Source organism: Eubalaena glacialis, chromosome 3 (genome assembly GCF_028564815.1).
Source record: "Eubalaena glacialis isolate mEubGla1 chromosome 3, mEubGla1.1.hap2.+ XY, whole genome shotgun sequence".
Lineage (NCBI taxonomy): Eukaryota > Metazoa > Chordata > Mammalia > Artiodactyla > Balaenidae > Eubalaena > Eubalaena glacialis.
The window spans coordinates 166349440-166367924 of NC_083718.1; the positions used below are offsets into that span (position 1 = coordinate 166349440).

Here is an 18485-nt window from a genome sequence, read left to right on the forward strand (position 1 = left end):
GGGAGAGTCAAGACTCAGAAAGAACAGACTACAGATCAAATCGTGGCCCCTTGGGAGTAGAGGAAGTTAGGCAGCTCTAGGGTCCTTCCCACCCTCCCATCCATACACCCAACCTCCTTACTTGAGCACTTCTTCTCGACACTGTTTTTGGGGTGCGAAGCAGGCAATGGCCCAGACTTTGATCTCAATCCCATTGTAGAACTGTTTCCCCCGCATGTCCCAGACACCCTGATTGGGTGTGGCAATGGCCCGGTTCTGGGGATAGGCAAAGGGGGCGTCCAGGTGAGCCTCAGTAGAGCCAGGTGGGTAGGGGAGCAAAAGCCACTGGCTATACAACCCAACCTCCCCCCACATGTCCCAGAGATGTTGTCTGGCCCTGACCCTGCTCACCCGGCCGCCGTACTGCAAGATGGGCGCCGGCAGCACTCGCCCCGTCACCTCCGTCATGTCATCCTTCACCTTGATCCCAAATTCCTGGATGTAGGGATCTAGGTTGTAGCTGGCATTCTTCATCTGTAAGACAGAAGAAGGGGATCTCAGGAGAGCAGTAGCTTGGCAATACTTCTCACCCTCCAGGTCCCAAGCAGAAAGCCCTGAAGAACAGCTGAGGCTGGCAAGAAATAGCCCTAAAAAGGGGGTTGGGGGGAAGTGGAAGATGAGGTAAGTGGGAATGGATAACATAGGGAAGTAATACAGGAGAGAAAAAGAGATAGGAAACAAAGTAGCTACAGGGTCAAGAAGCAAGAGCAGTCCTATGGAGTCCCAGGTAACAAATTCAGACTTTTGTTTTCCTAAGGGTCCTGCCAGGGCAGAAAGGCATCTATGCTACCAGGGACTCCCATGACTGAGCAACCAAGCATACGTTTCTCTGCATCCTCACTGACCAGGCGGCTGATCTCCTCTTGTCTGTCTGGGGCCGATCTAGCTGTAGCCTTTATCATGGTTGAAGTCTGGTTGTCAGTCAGCTTCTTAATGCAGCGCTGCCCAGCCACAATGTTACAGACCTAAGGAAACAAGAATAGGTACCGCTGGCTTGAGTATAGTCCACCCTATACCCAGAGCCCCATAGTAAGGGAAGAGAACTTGGCTGTCAGTCCTGGGAAACGGACTAGAATATCCCTTGTTCATAGACAGGTAAGTTAGAAAATATCCACGTGCAATACAAAAGGTAATACAGCCACTTGTGATTAAGAGCTTAGGATCCAGAGGCAGATCTGGGCTCAGGGCTCATATATTAAATAGGGAGAACAGTAACGATCTCCTAGGACTGTCTGGAGACTAAATTAAATAAAGCACTTAAAGAACCAAGTACAGTTCTGAACATAGTAAACACTCAGTAAGTTGTAGCATAAATTATTATTTACCAAAGGACCCAGTCTAGAGCTCTTCTGAATACTAAAAAACACAATACACACAAACTGGATGCCTAGGTAGTAGACAGCTCTCCAATGGTAGCAGGCAGTCAGTCGTTCCACACTGCAACACACCAGGAGAACTAGCAGTGACTCTTAACTCTTGAGCCCGAGCCTACAGATGATCACTGAGCCCTTGGACTATAGAAATCAATGTCTGTTGACTGCCAGTGTGCTCTGTTGGTGTGAGGAACATCCTGCCACATGGTTCCTCTGTATTGGGCCCAAGAGAACACAATGGAGATCAGAAAAGACTTTCCAGTGATATGTAAGACTTCCATTGCCCAATATACTATATTCAGGAAGCAGTGAACAGGAAGCCTTTTGGCAAAGTAGAGAGAATTCAAGAACACTTGAGTTTGAAGTCCAGCTTTGCCAACTCTAGAAGATGCTACCTTGGGCAGGACTCTTAACCACTCTAAGACTCTGCTTCTTTAATTTTAGCCACCGGAAAAAGCACTAGCTGTCTCTTGAAGCTGTTGTGAGGATTTAGATGAAATGAAATGTAAAACTTGTTCCCATAGGGCCAATAAACTAAGTACTGCTTCTCTGCCTAATTTCCAGAGTTCATGCTGAACAATGGTAGGGAAAACCAGGACAAGGTCACCTGCCCTTAAACTCTGTACCTCAAAGAATTAGTCAATTCCCTTAATGAAAATCCAGAATTGTTAAAATTTGTGAGGTTGCTCTCTTGAAGGTAACTTAAAGTTGTAGAACTCTTTACGGATAATTTCAACTACAGAATCAACACTGGGAAAAAGACTAAAGCAGGGATGTAGAGAAATTGGACCCCTTGTGCATTGCTGGTGGGAATGTAAAATGATACAGATGCTGTGGAAAACAGTATGGTGATTCCTCAAAAAATTAAACACAGAATTACCATATGATCCAGTAATTCCACTTCTAGGTATGTACTCAAAAGAAATGAAAGCAGGGACTAGAACAAATATTTGTAAGCCTATATTCATAGCAGCATTATTCATAATAGCTAGAAGGTGAAAGCAACCCAAGTGTCCATCAATGAATGAATAGATAAACAAAATGCGGTATATACATACATGGAAATATTATTCAGCCTTAAAAAGGAAGGGAATTCTGACGTATGCTACAATATAGATGAACCCTGAAGACATTATGTTAAGTGAAATAGGCCACTTAAAAAAAGGCCATATATTATATAATTCCATTTATATGAAATGTCCAGAATAGGCAAATCCACAGAGACAGAAGTAGATCAGTGGTTAGTAGGGGCTGGTGAGGAGGGCAGAAGGAATGGTAAGTGACTGTTAATGGGTATGGGCTTTCTTCTGGGAGCGATGAAAATGTTTTAGAATCAGACAACAGTAATGGTTGCGCAACTCTGTGAATTAACTAAAACCCACTGAATTGTACATTTTAAGAGGGTGAATTTTATGGAATGTGAATTATATCTCAAAATAGCAATTCTAAAAAAAAACTATCACCTACAATAGCCTATGTGATTTGACCCTGTACCTCTCTCCAAAATCATCTCCTACTACTTCTCCCCTCATACACTACATACCAGCCACTAAGCCTTCTGTCTCTCTAAGAAGATCCAAGCTCCCTGCTGCTTTAGAGTCTTTGTACTCGCTATTAAACTCTTGCCTGGAAGGCTCTTTCTTCAGGTTGTAAAAGGTTGGTTCTATCTCATAATTTGGGACTCAGCTCAAATGTCTCCTAAAAGAAGCCTTCCCTGGTGGTCCAATGGTTAAGATTCCACACTCGCACAGGTTCGATCCCTGGTTGGGGAAGTTCCACATGCCGTCAGTGTGGCCAAAAAGAAAAAAAAAAAAGAAGCCTTCCCTGACCACAATAACTAAAGTGAATCTCCAACCCGCTCCACCCTTATGACTATCCCCTTAACCTGTTTTATTATTCTTATAGCACTTACCACCAACTGAAACTATCTTATTTATCAATTTATTACCTATCTCCCCCTTCTAGATTATAAGCTCCATGACAGCAGGGACCTTATCTGTCTTGTTAATCTCTGCTTTCCCCACACCTAAGAGTGTATGACTCATAGAAGAAGTTCAATAAATATTTGTTAAATAAACAAGCAACAGTAAAAATCAAAATACATAAGTTATTCACCTTGGAAACTACTGTTTAAACAGAAGTAATGTCAATTTGCTAACAAATCTCAGCTTGCAGTAGATATTACCCAAAGCCTATCTACTTAGCTGTAATTGCCGTTAAAGACTTCTGTTTACATCTCAGAGAACATATTGTCTTCATCCCACTTTCTGTGCATCAGCAGCTATTACTAAGTCAGAGTTCTTGGGCTTTGGGATCTCTTCTCCCTTCAGCCTAATTTCCTCTGGTTAGTTCTGAAATCCCAAAAGCTCACAGAAGGCTTAAGTTTTGGTCCCAGCTATCTGACTCCTGCTGTTAGAACAGAGTAAGATGGTAATCTAGGCTAGTGCTTCTCCAACTTAAATGTTCATATGAATCCTCTTTAGATTCTGTTAAAAGAGATACTGATTCAGTAGGTCTAGGTGGAACCTGAGATTCTGCATTTCAAACAAGCTCTCAGGTAATACCTATGCTCTTGGTCCACTGACCACACTTTGAGCAGCACTGGACTAGACGATGAAGCAGTCAGAGATAGTTTCTCATTAGACATTTTGGCTAGTGTATAGAAAACCAAATACAGCCCAGTGGTTCTCCATTTGCATTCTATGACTTAATGCAAATGACTTAAGAGCATTACTATTCTTTAACTGCAGAATTTCAAAGGTCTGCTGAAGCATAAAAATGTGACAAATCTTGGAGCAAACTTTTTCAAAAGGAACACATTGGGTTTCCCTCGTGGCGCAGTGGTTAAGAATCCGATGCCTGCCAATGCAGGGGACACGGGTTCAATCCCTGGTCTGGGAAGATCCCACATGCCGCGGAGCAGCTAAGCCCATGCGCCACAACTACTGAGCCTGCACTCTAGAGCCCTTGAGCCACTACTGAGCCCTTGAGCCACAACTACTGAGCCCGCGTACCTAGAGCCTGTGCTCCTCAGGAAGAGAAGCCACTGCAATGAGAAGCCCGCGCACCGCAACGAAGAGTAGCCCCCGCTCGCCACAACTAGAGAAAGCCCGCGCACAGCAACGAAGACCCAATGCAGCCAAACATAAATTAATTAATTATTTTTTTTAAAAAAAGGAACACATTGATCACTGGGGATATAGGATTCACGTTACAGGTAACGTTCATGTCCATTTTCTGTAAAATAACGTATACTTGTATCTTTAGGTCATTTAGATCCCCAGCTCCGGACAGGGAAAGAGAAATTAAGAGGACATGAGTGTAGGTATCTGAAATCTCTGTCCTGAATGAACTAATTACTTATTAAACAATAAATACAGCTTTCGCCTCTGCCTGGCAGTCCTGAAAGAATACGAGAGCAGGATGCGGGATAAGTAAAGAACTCAGCAGTTAAGAATGAGGCCTGGGGCTTCCCTGGTGGCGCAGTGGTTGAGAGTCTGCCTGCCAATGCAGGGGACACGGGTTTGAGCCCTGGTCTGGGAAGATCCCACAAGCCGCGGAGCGACTAGGCCCGTGGGCCACAATTACTAAGCCTGCGCGTCTGGAGCCTGTGCTCCGCAACAAGAGAGGCCGCGATAGTGAGAGGCCCGCGCACCGCGATGAGGAGTGGCCCCCGCTTGTCACAACTAGAGAAGGCCCTCGCACAGAAACGAAGACCCAACACAGCCATAAATAAATAAATAAATAAGTGGATACATGTATTAAAAAAAAAAAAAAAAAAAGAATGAGGCCTACATTTCACAGAATGACCTCTCAGAACATCAATTTTCCAAACCTAAAAATGATGAGAGACTACAAATAGAAGAACAGACCTCTGATGATCAGTGTGCAGGTACCATGCTTGTTCCCCAGCCAGGCCATTACTTGGCAGTCTCACCTCTAGGGGCAGGTAGGTATGCTTTTGTTCCTGGCCAACTTGCAGGCAGGGCAGGTGGGGATACTTGAGCTGAAGGTTATATTTCTGCTTGAAATACTGTGCCACTGTGCACTCCACAGTCTGTCCACTCTCCAGCTGCAAAGGAAACCTGTTTGGGGGAAGGGAAAGAGGTGTCATAGCCCAGCATTCAGTAACACCTTTCTAGACCTACAACCATGGGAAGCGCCAGACTTGACTTCATCCCTATCCAACCTCTTCGAGCACTCCCACCACTCATGGGAAAGCAGAGGAAATACAGGGCTCCAAGAGTGAAGCCAAAGATTTGAAAGGCAAGTTCCACAATGGTCAGATCATATCTGACTCATCTGTATTTCTAGTGTTGTACATGAAGCCTGACACACAGTAGGCACTCATAGTCCAGCACAGTCTGAGGTGAAGAAGGTACATGGAATCAGTGACAACTTTCCCAAGGGTCTAGCCCAGGATCTCAACTTTCTTTTTCAGGAGGAAGAGTAAGTTGAGAGAGATTCTAACATTTATAGAACTGAGAAAGAAGCCAGAGAAAGACACCTGCTCTCTAGCAAACGCCCAAGAAGGAAAGGTGGAGACCAAGAAGGTAAAAATGGTAGGGAGAGTATCAATGGATCTGGGAAGGTTAGGGGAGGGATGCCAAATTCCCACAGCTTATCTTCAAAAACAGGGCTCATCCTCAGGGCCAGGTGTGGGTGCAGAGAAAGTGAACAGAGTATGTTGAAATATCGGCCCTCTTCTACCAACAGTATGGCTTAGCAGCCGTGTCAACTTACGTCTGATGGCTGGCAGGGCGGCGGGTAACATTACACACGCGGTATTTCCTCTTCATCTGTCCACAGTGGGTCACTTCCACCTTCAGGCCTGGGATACACACACTGCTTGTCAGGGTTGGAAAAGGTTGCTCATGTGCCCAGGCTTGGCCTCTCCCCTGAATATATCCCAATGGGATTTCCTTTTAGGACTAAAGAGAAAGTAGCACTGATTCCCCTCCCCGCCTGGTTGGGTCCTCACCCTTGATCTCCTTGGTGAAGCGCACACGCTGAGAGTCCGTGAGGGGCTTGGGCTGCTCATCTATGTTCCTGATGTCCAGCACCTCACACATGAACTCAATCACTGGCTGCGCCTTGTAGAAGGCAGTGGCTGAGACTGTGGGGACATGGTAGGTACAGCTCAGCTCAGGTTCTGTCTTCCAGAATAAACAGAAGCACTGCTCTTTACACCCTCTTCTTTATAGGGTATTGGGATGGGGGAGGGGTCCCAGGGCTGTCGGGATTAGACTAGGAGTGTGGTTACAGAGCTGGGAGGGATGAGGCTGGGAGTGTGGTCACTGGACTCAGGGTGCCCCTGGCTCCATAGCTCTCCCCACTCACCATCAATGTTGAGCATCATCTTCCACATGGCAGGGCGCACAGACTGGTGAAAGCCGAACCAGACCTCGCGCCCACCCCCCAGCGGGTGGTAGTAGCCCTCAGGCGGTGAGAAGAAGGAGCGGCCCACAGGGGTGTACCTGGCAGGGACAGGCAGAGAACTGGTCCCTCGGGCACAGGCCCCCACCCTGTGAGGCATCCTGGGCACGGAGGAGCCCTGGCCTGGAAGGCAGGACACCAGGGCTTTAATTCCAGCTCTGATCCTTTACTAGTTGTGTGACTGACCTTGTGCAAGTCTCTCCCCTTTTACTGCCCTGCAGGGACAGATGGGGTGAGGTCCAAAGATATCTAAAAGGGACAGGGCCAAAGTTTTAAACCATCTAAATGTATATGCACACTTGCCTGGTATATGGTAGGGCTTCAAAGAATTTTTTATTTGAAAGGCACACGGTGGGACCTTAATATATGCTCATTCCCCTCCTCCTCCCACAGCACTTCTGCCACCACTTGTAGCCCAGATACTAACTACACCCAGTACCTCATGGATGCCAGGTGCCTCATGGCCACATCCAGGGCTTGCACAGACTCCAGGGGAACGGGGATCTGGCCACTAACCAAGGCCTCATGCAGCATGCGCCAGCTCACAATGGCTAGCCACTTGATGGAGACCTTGAAGATTCGATCCTTCCCTTCCCCAGGGATTGTCACCTCGAAGTCAACCTTCAGCAAAGAGAAAGGGGTGAAAGATTGCTGATGCTGTCCCACAGTCCAATATTCCTTGCCTTGCCCCTATTATCCTTCACCCCATAGATTTCCCAAGAATCTCCTTCTTAAGCTGATAGGGACTCACAATGAAAACTTCAGAGTAAATCCAGCCCCTTAGTCTCCAGCTACCTTGGCTCAGTGTATCTGTCCCTCTCATCCACACTTAGTAGGAAGTCCCTTAGGTCTATTTTAAGTCTAATCTCAGTCTGTTTGGACAGGAACAGACATACAGGAGGCTAAATAAACATCAGCACCTACTCATCCCTCACCCTAAAACACACTTTCTCAGCACAAAAGATGAAAGGGATCTCTGGACTGCCAGACTCCAAACAGGCTTAGTTGAGTTCTGTCCCTCCCCAGACCCCTGACACAGGTCCAACGTGACTCCCAACCTTACCCGTTCATTGCCAATGGGCAGTGCTGTGACAGTGTAAATGTTCTTCTTTCCATCATACACGGGCTTGCGATCACCAAAGATCTGAGGCTTGAAATGCTGGACCATGTATTCCACCACTTCCCTGTGGGGAATGGGAAAGGCCAGTGGAAGCTGAAAGACTACCACTTCAAGCTCTTGGAAGTAATTTAAAGTCCAGGCAATGTCCCATCTGCTATATTCTGTCCTACCAGCTACTAATCTCTACTCTATAGCAGTGCTTCTCAAGCTTCAACATTCATATGAATCACCTAGAGATCTAAAATGCAGGTTCTGATTCAGCAGATTTAGAGCAAAGTCTGAAATTCTACGTTTCTAACATGCTCCCAGGTGATATTTTTGGTCCTCGGATCACCAAGGCTCCGAAGGACCTAAAAGAGTAGTTGTGAGTGCCTTCTGAGCAGAGGGGGAGGCTGAGGGGAGAAGGGCTTAATCTCAGGGTCTGTCCAGAATTAGGAACAAAATCTAGGCTGCTCCAATCCCCAAGCTGTTAATCAAGAAAGGTAGATGGGGAAGAGACCTGAATTGGAATAGGAATAAAGTGTGGAAGACGAACCTCATCTCTTCCATCTCTCTGAAGTCCTTAGTTCTACCACCCTGTTTTCTCTCCATTATCGTCTCTTTCTTGATTTCACTTCCTGTCCTCTGCTACTTAGATTCCAGAGTATCCAACTAGCCTTCAAAATCCCAGTCCATCCAGCTATCTGAACTCTTCGCTTTCTAAACCAAAGCTCTTGAATACTATTAGATAAAAAGACTCAAACTATACATTGGAAGCAACTGTAAACATATGGTTTTAATGCCAATTAGGCCTCAGTGCTGCCCAGCAATCTTTTTCATATCTCTGATCACTTCCATCCTCATAGATTGTGTCAAACCTTCTCCACTACCCCCCTAACGACAGAATCCATTCCTACCTCAGATCAAACAGCATCTTTAATAATTTTGAAAAGAGTAGAACATAGAAGGCAAGGCCACCCTCAAGTTCCCAGACATATAAACAAATACATTTATATACACTTGCCTCTTTTCCTCTTTCTTTCCTCTCACACTTGAAATATCCCTTCCATATATAATTTTTAAACATCTGAAAATATGTTCAACTTCACTCAGTAGAGAAATACAATTTAAAATTAGACCAAGATTCTCTACTTATCAGAATGCCGACAATTAAAAAATCCAATATACTGAATTGGTGCGGATATGGGGGGATACCTTACTGATGGGAGTATAAATTGGTACAACTTACCTTAAAAAAAACTGGCAACATCTCAAAAATTTTAAATGTATTATGCCAGCAATTCCAGCCTAGGAACTTATCCTACAGATACACTTGTATTTGCGTGCAAAAATGTATCTATATTAATATTCTACACAGTTTCATTTTCGTAGCAAAAGTTTAGACTCAACCTAAATGTTCCTGAATAGATTCATTAAATAGGTTATAACATATCCATTCAATGGAATATCTATGAAGCTATGCAAAAGAATGAGACAGATATGTAGGTACTGATACGTATTACTTTCCAAACTATATTGTTCAGTGGAAAAAAGCAAGGTGCAGAGCAGTGTACATAAGATTCTGTATTCTGTGTGCTTTAAAAATGTTCTATAAACATATATGCTTGCATATGTACAGAAAAATATCTGGAAGTGTACTCAAGAATGGTAATAATGAATGCATCTGGGGAAAGGGACTAGGAGACAGGAGGCCAAGGTAATACGAGACATTTTTCATTGCTATTCTTCCTGTAATATTAAAATTTTTTTTTACATTGTGCATATATATATATGTCCTCCTGCCTCAGCAAGGACATCCCACTCATTCCTCTCCTCTCTGTCTTGTACTTTTAACCTCTCCTGCACTAGTTCCTTCTCGGTTTATAAACATACCCATGTCTCATTCTTAAAAACATTTCATTTATTCATTTCAACAAATAATGAAATGCAGTAGGCACTATACTTGACCCCTATAATCTTCTCTAGCCAACATATTCCCTCTCTCCCCATGCTTCACTATCAAGCTATCTAGAAAAAAGCTATCTGTTCTCACTATCCCTACAACATTACCTTCCATTTATTCCTTAACTCACTGTTAGATTTACTAGCCTAACTCCTCTAATGAAACTACTGTGGCAAAAGGTACCAATTGTCTCCTAATAGCCAAATCCAGTGATATTTTTCAACATTTACCTTACTTAGAATCTCTTCCTCAAGAACTTTCTTGAATTTGGTGATATCACCCTCTACTAGTTTTTCTTTTACCCCTCTGGATTCTCTTTTAAGGCTGCGAGACTCAGGAAAATAAGGACTACTGGACTTAGTGGCTTAAACGTGCATTACTTACCGGTTGACTCTGCGAGGACACTTATCCGGCTTGATATCCACCTCGTAGTGGTAGACGTCAATCTTAGGGATGTCCACTTCAAAGTAGTTGGCCAGGAGCTTGATCGGTTTCCCCACGGTGCCAATGCCAGGCCGGCGAGGTGCCTGGAACACCTGCTGCAGGGGGGGCAGGTAGGCGCCTGCAGCTACAAGACAGAGAGGCTGGTGAGGGTAGAGTCTGGTAATCTCCTTACCACTCTGATCAGAGAAGGCACAAGGCCTCCTAGAACGGGAGCAGCAAAGTGTAGGAAAAGCCTCTTTCCTGCCTACCCAACCCAACTGAGGGCTTCCACTGGCTGAAACAACCCAGGCTCATTTTTTAAAAACTCTTTCCAGTTAGGAAAATTACCCTTGTTGTCTATCTTAAATTCATCAAATGAGTATGTAATAACTTCCTATTACACGTTAAGTAGACGGGCTAAATCTGGCTCTAGTAACAAAACTCTTTCTTCCCTCTACTAGATGAAGACTCCATCAGGTATCTAGCAGACCAAGAAAGCCCTATTATCTGTCAGCCAGATGCTCACTTCACTCATCACCATTCTGAACACAAAATAGTATCATCTTAATGCTCCTCTGCACTGCAGGCAGGAGGAAGACCTAAAGAAGGCCAAGTGCTGGGGCGGGGGGATGGGGGGAGGGCACGCAAGGAAGAGGGCAGTGTCTGAGAAAAGATTAAGGCAACCAAATGGCTGAGGATGGAGCAGAAAAGGAGAAAAGGCTAAAAGGATAGATTTTGGAGACTAAGGAAAGTAGAGAGGCTGAAACACGGAGCTGGTGAAGAGGCTGGAACTGGAGGTCACAGCCCAAAAATGCTTGAACTGGGAAGGAGGAAAGGCTGGAGTTAGGGGCTGAGGCAAGATAGTTTAGAGTTGAGAGCCTGGGCAAGAAGCAAGGCTGCAAGTGGGGAGACAATGAAGAAGAAGTTCAAAAGAAGAAAAAGCTAGGGAATGAAGACAGGCTAAATATAGGAGACTGAGGCAAGAGTAAACTAGAGTAGAGGACTTGGGAAGGAGGAGCAGACATTAGCATGCTGGAGAAGACGAGATTACTGGTTCTGGGAAGAAGAATACAAGATTCTTTCCAGGCCCACAGCTCCTTCTACACAGAGGGCCCAGACAGTAGCAGAAGGGGTTTAAGACAGAGGCAGCCCTTGGGAAAGGGCTAGGGCAGGGTCAACTCCCACTACTTTCTCCTCCACTGCCACCAGCCTGATTGCTGCCCCTGGTTTTATTTTCTAGCTTGAGGGGGAAGGGAAGAAAAGAGGAAACTGACTAAGAAAACCCTCCGTCAGCATCTACTATTGTCTTTGCCAGCAGAGGACCAGCCCAGGTGGGAGGAAAGAGGGACAAAACAGCCCAGAACCTCCCATTACCAGAGATCTGCTTTCACAGTTGTCGAGGCTGGGGGGATGGGGCATATCCTCAGCTGGGGGGTCAGGAAGAGGTCAGAACCATTCAAGGGAGGGGCATGCTTTCCAGAGCTAAGCTGCTGTGTCTCCTTCTAACCACCTGTCAAGCCTACCCTACTCCACAGACAGGGAAACACAGACGGGAATGGCAGCCCAGCCTGGGGAGAAAAGGCCTTCAGGATTCAGCTACCTGGGGAAGTGAAAGCTTAACTACTAGCACCTGGCCACATACCCCAGAAAGAGCTGAACAGAAATTACACACAAGCCATAGATAGACATACACATCCAAACACATACTTAGACCTGGACAGTGTACCTTCATACACATACGCCTCACCAGCCTAGATTGTGAGTTCTTCAAAGATACAGACTGTATCTGCCTTGGTCACTGCTCAATCTCCAGTGCCTGGCATATAGGTGTTCAATATACAGATACTAAATGAATTAACAAACAGATCCATAGACACACCACAAAGAACACACAAGCATACACAGCACACAAACACACAAACACCTGCACACTGCTCAGAAACAATTATAAACCCGGCACAGGACAAACATGACCCTAGTGGAAGTAGCTGGTAAGAGATACCCTTTCCCTCCCCAAGTTCTTACATTCCATTCACCTCCTTAGCCTCCCAGGCTGAATAATTGTTAGGAGCCTTGGGAGAAAGACATCCCCTAGAGCTAGGGGCTGGGTAGAAATGATGGGGGATGGGATAGACACTCTAGCCTCAAAGCCTTCTCTTCCCCAGAAACAGGACTACACACCAGACTTAGCCTTAGGCACCCTCCACTCCTAGGAGGCTTTGGAAAAACAGGGAGCCCCCACCCTCCCCTTCATACCCAAACTAGGGAAGGCAAGAGGAAGAGAGAACCTCTCTCCCACTCCACTCCCCTGCAAGCCTTACAGCAGTACAAAGTTCCTCCCCTAACCCCACCCTGCCCCCAGCTTTTAGTCTGAGAAAGGGAGACACTTCCCTTCAGACCCAGACAGGGACAGACGGCCACTTTGTGATGCAGATGAGGGCCCCAGCACAGAGGACAAAGCTTGGGCCTTGGGGGAAAGGGGCGGGGCCCTTCCCTGCAGACAAAAGCAAGGAGGGAGGGGCTATGAAAAGGACACTCCCCCTCCCCCATCCTCAACCAGCCCTGAGAAGGAAAAGTAACAGAGCTGAAACGCCTGGCTCAGGGATTCCTTCCCTGCAGTTCTGAGGCCCACATACCTCCCAATAAGCTAGACAGCCCACTCAAAAGACAAACTCAAGGCTGGGTTAGCTGTCCGGTAAGCAAAGAGTAAAAGGCCAATCGCTCCAAAAAGAATTTGTCCACACACTGAGTACACACAAATTATTAAATATCCACACATGTGCTTAACCATTTATGTTCACACTGGAATGTGATTCAATTCAAAAAATAAAGACGTACTTGTGTCAGGGCCTAGACATTGGTTGGTTCCACAGATAAATCAGACACCACCTCTACCCTCTGGGAGCTCCCAGTCCAGTATATGTGCTTGTAACACACCTGAGCACAGAAGGCACACCTGGCCATAAGCCCAGTGAAGCCAGCAACAATACCTTGCTTTGTGTACGTACTGTGTCTCCAAGAAAATAGTCTGAGCCTAGTAAGGAGGCAGTTATGGGATCCCTCCACTCACAGCTTCCAGAATGAATTTCAACTACACCTCTTGATGAGGTAAAGCCTGCCCCATTAGGCTACAGCTAACTCCAGATACCAGGCTCTAGTTCCTTCCCTAGAAGCTATAAATCTGTAGCATGAACCAAAAAAAAGTCAACTTTTTCATCACTCTAGAGACCATTAGGAATTCATCATAATAGATCATTAGCAGTCTGGTATGGGTGCCAGCTCCCAGCAATCCATCTGGACCTCTGTGACCTCTACTACTGTAGTCCCTGGGTTGCTGCAAGTAGTCTCCAGCCCAGAAAACCAGGAGAGCTCCTGGAATGGAGAAAGGGGCCTAAGGGAAGGAGGAAGTAGTTTTCTAAAGTCAGTTGCTCCCTGCATTCCACCTTAAGGCTTACACAGCCTTTACAAGGTTGTTTTTGTCCTGGGGAAAGTAGTCACTAAGTACTTATAGATCACTGAATGGATGACTCGAATGAGTCGGCAGGAGCTATTTCCTTAAGGGGATTAGATCTGGTATAAAAGACAAAGATGTTTCAACCAGAAATGAAATTCCTGTCCCAAATGGAAATCCTATTCCCACCCCGAGATCAAATGGAAGGAAGTAGTGAGACAAGACCTAAAGGATTCCCAGGTCCAGACTGCTCCTCCCATCAAAAGGGTAAGAGACAGGACACAGGAGGTGCCACCACTACACAGCACATCCAGGGACTCTGGTCTTCTTGGGGCAGCCTTGCCTCAGTTTCTGCTCTATTCTTACCGCCTTTTCTCCTGATTGTAAATAAGGAGAAGTTAAGGCTATCACCTGGGACACCATGGTGAAGGCTATAAACTTCCCCCTACCCCAAACAACTTATTTGTGACAAAAGGCTAGCTTGACGACCTTGGGTCTAATAACATGGCCCTGACAGTTTCTGGGGACTAGAGAGAGGAAAAAGAAAAGATACCCAGTGGGGGACAACAAACATAAAAATATTAAGGTATAGAAAGATTAGGCTGTCGACTCAGGAGACATTCAATACAGAGGTCATTTTCCTTGGATTAAAAGATCCCAACTCTGCTCACTGTTGGACCGTGCAAACGTGCAAACCAGGCAGAAAACCCCTTCTAGGTAAACCTGGTCCTGGCCTTGGTACCTCAGTAACCAACACATTTTTTAAGGCCTGTCTTCAAGGAGGACCCGTCCATAACCTAATACATTGCTTCCATCCCAGTCTTTCCTCACCCCAGTGGCAGAATAAGGCACTTGAGCAGTTTCCCTCAACCTATTCTTGGCAAATTATGACTGAAGGTTTTCAGGGCCAAGTGCAAGAGCCCCAAGATGGGGAAGGGACCCATTTCCACTTGTACTCTGCCAGCATAACCTAAGAGAGACTGCAGCCCAACAGTGCGCTCCTTTTTCCAAGCCAACCTGCGGGTCTGGGGGTGGGGGGTTCGGGCGGCCACGCCCCCACCACATCGGGCAACCCGTTCCAGCTGCCACCTCCGCGCATGCTCCGGCGCCTCCGCTCCATCTCCCTAGACTCGTTGGGGGGGGGGGGTGGAATCCCGGGGCTGGATCCCCACCCACTGCCCCCTGACCCTCGCCCCCGCGTCAGGCCCGGCTGGGGCGGAGCTCACAGCCCAGCTCTGGCGCCTTCTCCCAAAAGACATCAGCCCAGCCCAGCCCGGCTGAGCCCCCGCCCCCGGCATGCGGCAGCTCTGGGCCCATCTGTGTCGACCCCCTCCTCTCCTGGACACCTGGGGCCCGCCCCCTGCCACCTGCCGGGCCTCTCCCTAGGCCTCCCGGGATCTCCGAGAGTCCTTACGTGCGTTCAGGCCCTTCTCCCAGAGCACTTCCCACCTCCAGGAGTGCATACAGCCTCCTTTGATAAATGGCCCCCGTCTCAGAGCTCCCTTCACAAGGTTCCCCCCGGAACTGCACACAGCCCCCTTCAAACTGGGCCCCCCATCTCGTAAGAGCCCCTTTCCTCACTCAGGAAACCTTTCCTCACTCGGAAATCCTGCTCTTCACGCGGGAGTCCCCTAGTCCTTGGAGCATGCACCGTGCCCCTCTGCCGGGGGCCCTTACCTGCTCCCGAGGGTCCCGCTTCCATCCCATATACCCGTGCGGAGGTCAGGCGGCCCGGAGACTGTGGAGTCCAGCGTGAAGGGCCTAGGTACCCCGCACTTTAGCTGCTTGGGCTCCCGGGCCGGGCTCGGCTACCCCCCCAAGCCCGGCCACTCGCGCCGCCACCCCCGCAGCCTCCGTTGCAGCCGCCGCCGCGGAGCCTGCAGCAGCTCCCCCAGCTAGCGCCCGGCCAGCTGCCAGTGCGCAGGCGCGACCGCCAGGCCCAGGGGGCGGACGGGAACGAGTCAAACGGGGCGCTCCGACAGCAACAAAGGCCAATGGAGAGGGGCGGGGGCATCGGGGACCGGAGGCAGCGGCCCCTGGCGGTCACCCGTCGCCATGCAGCCCGGCGGGAGGGCTCCGGTAGAGGCGCCGCGGAACCACGCAGTGGCTTAAGTGGGGCGGGGCGGGAGGACAACCCCCCGCAGCAGCCTCCGGCCTTTTCTTTCCCCAAACCTGTCCCTCCAAGCCTACACACAGCCTCCCCCCTTCACACAGGGCCACGCGCACATTTCCACCTCATTCCCAGGTCACCCTCACACACTCCGAGAGCCCCGTCACCCAGGGGCCCTGCCTCCCACCTCTCCTCCCAATCACCCTCATCCTTCAAGCCTCGGCTGCAAAGCGATTGCCTCCGCGAAGCCTTTCTCCGTCCCTAGTCACTGAACTCACTGACGCCACCCTCTCTTCCAGGCCGACTACCGGGCGCTGAGACCACAGATATGAAAGAGACTGCCTACCCTGGAAGATGTCGCAGTCTCAACTTGAGTGCAGCTACTGAGCTCTACCTGCGGGACCTGGGAAGCACCTGTCTCCACTTTCTCATCTACAGCTCACGCCTGAACTCAGTCAATCCGCTTCTGCCCTCACCACGTCACTTAAAACACTTTTTGTGTCGAAATTCAAAGGATAATTTTCAACTCTTATTTCTCTGCAGCATCTGACACTTTGCCTCTCCTTCCTTTTTGAGCCTTCTACTTGGCTTCAGCATTTTCTGAGGTCTCCTATTGCCTAAGCCCTTTTCAGCCTTCTTCAAGGGCCCCCCTCTTGCTTTTGATTCATTAAATAACAGTGTTCACCATGGTTTCAAACCCAGCTCTCTTCTCATTCCACTCTCCACTTTTCCCTTAAAGGTCTCATCCATTCTTATGGCTCAACTATCCTTCCAAATCTCTATTCCCAACCATGTCTCAGACTCATATTTCCAAGTGTCTGCTGGACAGCTCCACCTGGATCTACCAGCACTTCAAATTTCAAGAGTCCAAAACCAAACTCTATCTTTCCCCCACAAACGTGCTTGTCCTATACCTCCTGTCTCTGCGAAGGGCACCTTCATCCCAGAAATGACAGTTTCTCTCTCTCCCTTGCTTCTTCCCCTATACAGCTGTTCACAAAGACCTGACATGTTTACCTCCTGAACTGCTCTCACATGATCTCCCTGACATTCTTCTGATGGCTCCTTGTGCTGGTGCAGACCTTTACCATACATACCTTGCCAAAAGTATCACAATCACCTCCTTGCTGGTCTCACGGTTTCGGGGAACATTTCTCCTATTTGGTCTGCATCAACTGATAGGTGGTAAGAGACCCCTGCTCAAACATCACTTTTCCATATATTCATTCATATGTATGCATCCATCTGTATTTTTTGATGCCTACTTTACACTAGATGCTGTGCAGAAGGCTAGGAACTTAAGAGAGAGACCATATCCAGTCGCTACCCATTGGGAAGATTAATTTCTGACACTTTTCATAGTATGCTTTGCTTTTCTCTAGCAGAGGTTCTCAAATAGCAGGCATCAGAATCACCTGGAGGGCTTGTTAAAACACTGAATGTTAAGCACCGCCTCCAGAATTTGTGATTCAGTAGGTCTTGGGTGGGACCCAAAGAATACGTGTTTCTGATAAGTTTCCAGATGGGGCTGCTGCTGCTGATCTGGGGACCACACTTTAAGAACTACTGCTCTACAAGATAAAGTTAACAACAAAGACTCTAGAGCCACACTGTTTTGGTTCCAATCCTGGTGCTGCCATTTACTAGCTGTGAAAATTACTTAACTTCTCTGTGTCCCAATTTCCTCCTCCCCTATTTTAGGGGGTGAAAATAGTACCTACCTCATTGGACTGTTGTTAATATACATAAAGACCTTAGAACAGTACCTAGAAGAATGCAGGTGAAGTATTGGCTACTACCATAATTACTATCTGTCTCTTGTACTACATTCTAAATTCTTTAAGAGCAGGGACCATATCAGATGCACTTCTGTCCCCCTTTAGTGGTTGGCACAAGCTGTGCCCAGAATGATCAGTAAATTTGGGTTGATCTGTATCAAATAGATGGCATCAAAACATCCTCAGAAATAGCAAGATCTTTGCCTTGGTGTAACTAAGCTAGAAGCTCAGCATTCCTTAAGAAGAGTTTGAATCCCCTGTTCTAAATACGAACCCTCACACTTAACTTTGTGGAAAGGCACTGGTCACTATTCTGATCCACCTCTGAAGTGGCTAGTGGAGTCAAGCCTGGCCCTGGCCTTGCAGGGTCTCTCTGCAGAGTGTCTTCATCATCAAGGATTTCACTCTTGGCTAGGCAAAGTGGTAGAGTATAAAGGAATTCCAGATAGTATCTTGTTTCCTTATTCAGACCTCTTCCAGTAACTCCTGATGTACCTTCCCAGAAAGCTATTGGCTCCTTCTGTTTCCAGTTCAATCCTTCCATCTCAATCCATAGCTAAGTCACACCCAAGGGCCTCTGCTACGTAGGCCAGACCTCAGATCTTTCCACTTACACACCTTCCCTAAACCCAGAGTTTCCTGGCCCCAAAACAACAAGAATGGCCTAAGAAAAAAACTGTATCTCCATCTATATTTTCCTTTTTTAAAATATTTAAAAAACAGCCTGGGAACAATGAAATCAAGGTAGTATAGTAGACATAAAACAAATCGTATACCCTATTATCAGGAAATGAATCACTAACACCTTCTGCA

At 47.2% G+C, this 18485-nt stretch overlaps 1 protein-coding gene across 3 annotated transcripts in view; it reads right to left on the minus strand.

Annotated features, from left to right (window-relative positions):
- LOC133088747 (protein argonaute-1) overlaps positions 1–15681 on the minus strand; it is a 30639-nt gene extending 14958 nt beyond the window's left edge. For 2 of the 3 annotated variants that reach the window (XM_061186798.1, XM_061186797.1), the window contains exons 1-11: positions 15462–15681; positions 10295–10478; positions 7912–8032; positions 7288–7469; positions 6753–6889; positions 6394–6528; positions 6156–6243; positions 5350–5497; positions 885–1004; positions 391–513; positions 122–255 (exon numbers count right to left, since the gene is read on the minus strand). In XM_061186798.1, the coding sequence (XP_061042781.1) occupies positions 122–255; positions 391–513; positions 885–1004; positions 5350–5497; positions 6156–6243; positions 6394–6528; positions 6753–6889; positions 7288–7469; positions 7912–8032; positions 10295–10478; positions 15462–15486 (1397 nt within the window). In that variant the 5' untranslated portion in view covers positions 15487–15681. Of the gene's footprint in view, positions 1–121; positions 256–390; positions 514–884; positions 1005–5349; positions 5498–6155; positions 6244–6393; positions 6529–6752; positions 6972–7287; positions 7470–7911; positions 8033–10294; positions 10479–15461 lie in introns of those variants that run through there. The other variant, XM_061186799.1, reaches the window with a different exon arrangement.
- Between the last annotated feature and the right edge of the window lie 2804 nt (positions 15682–18485).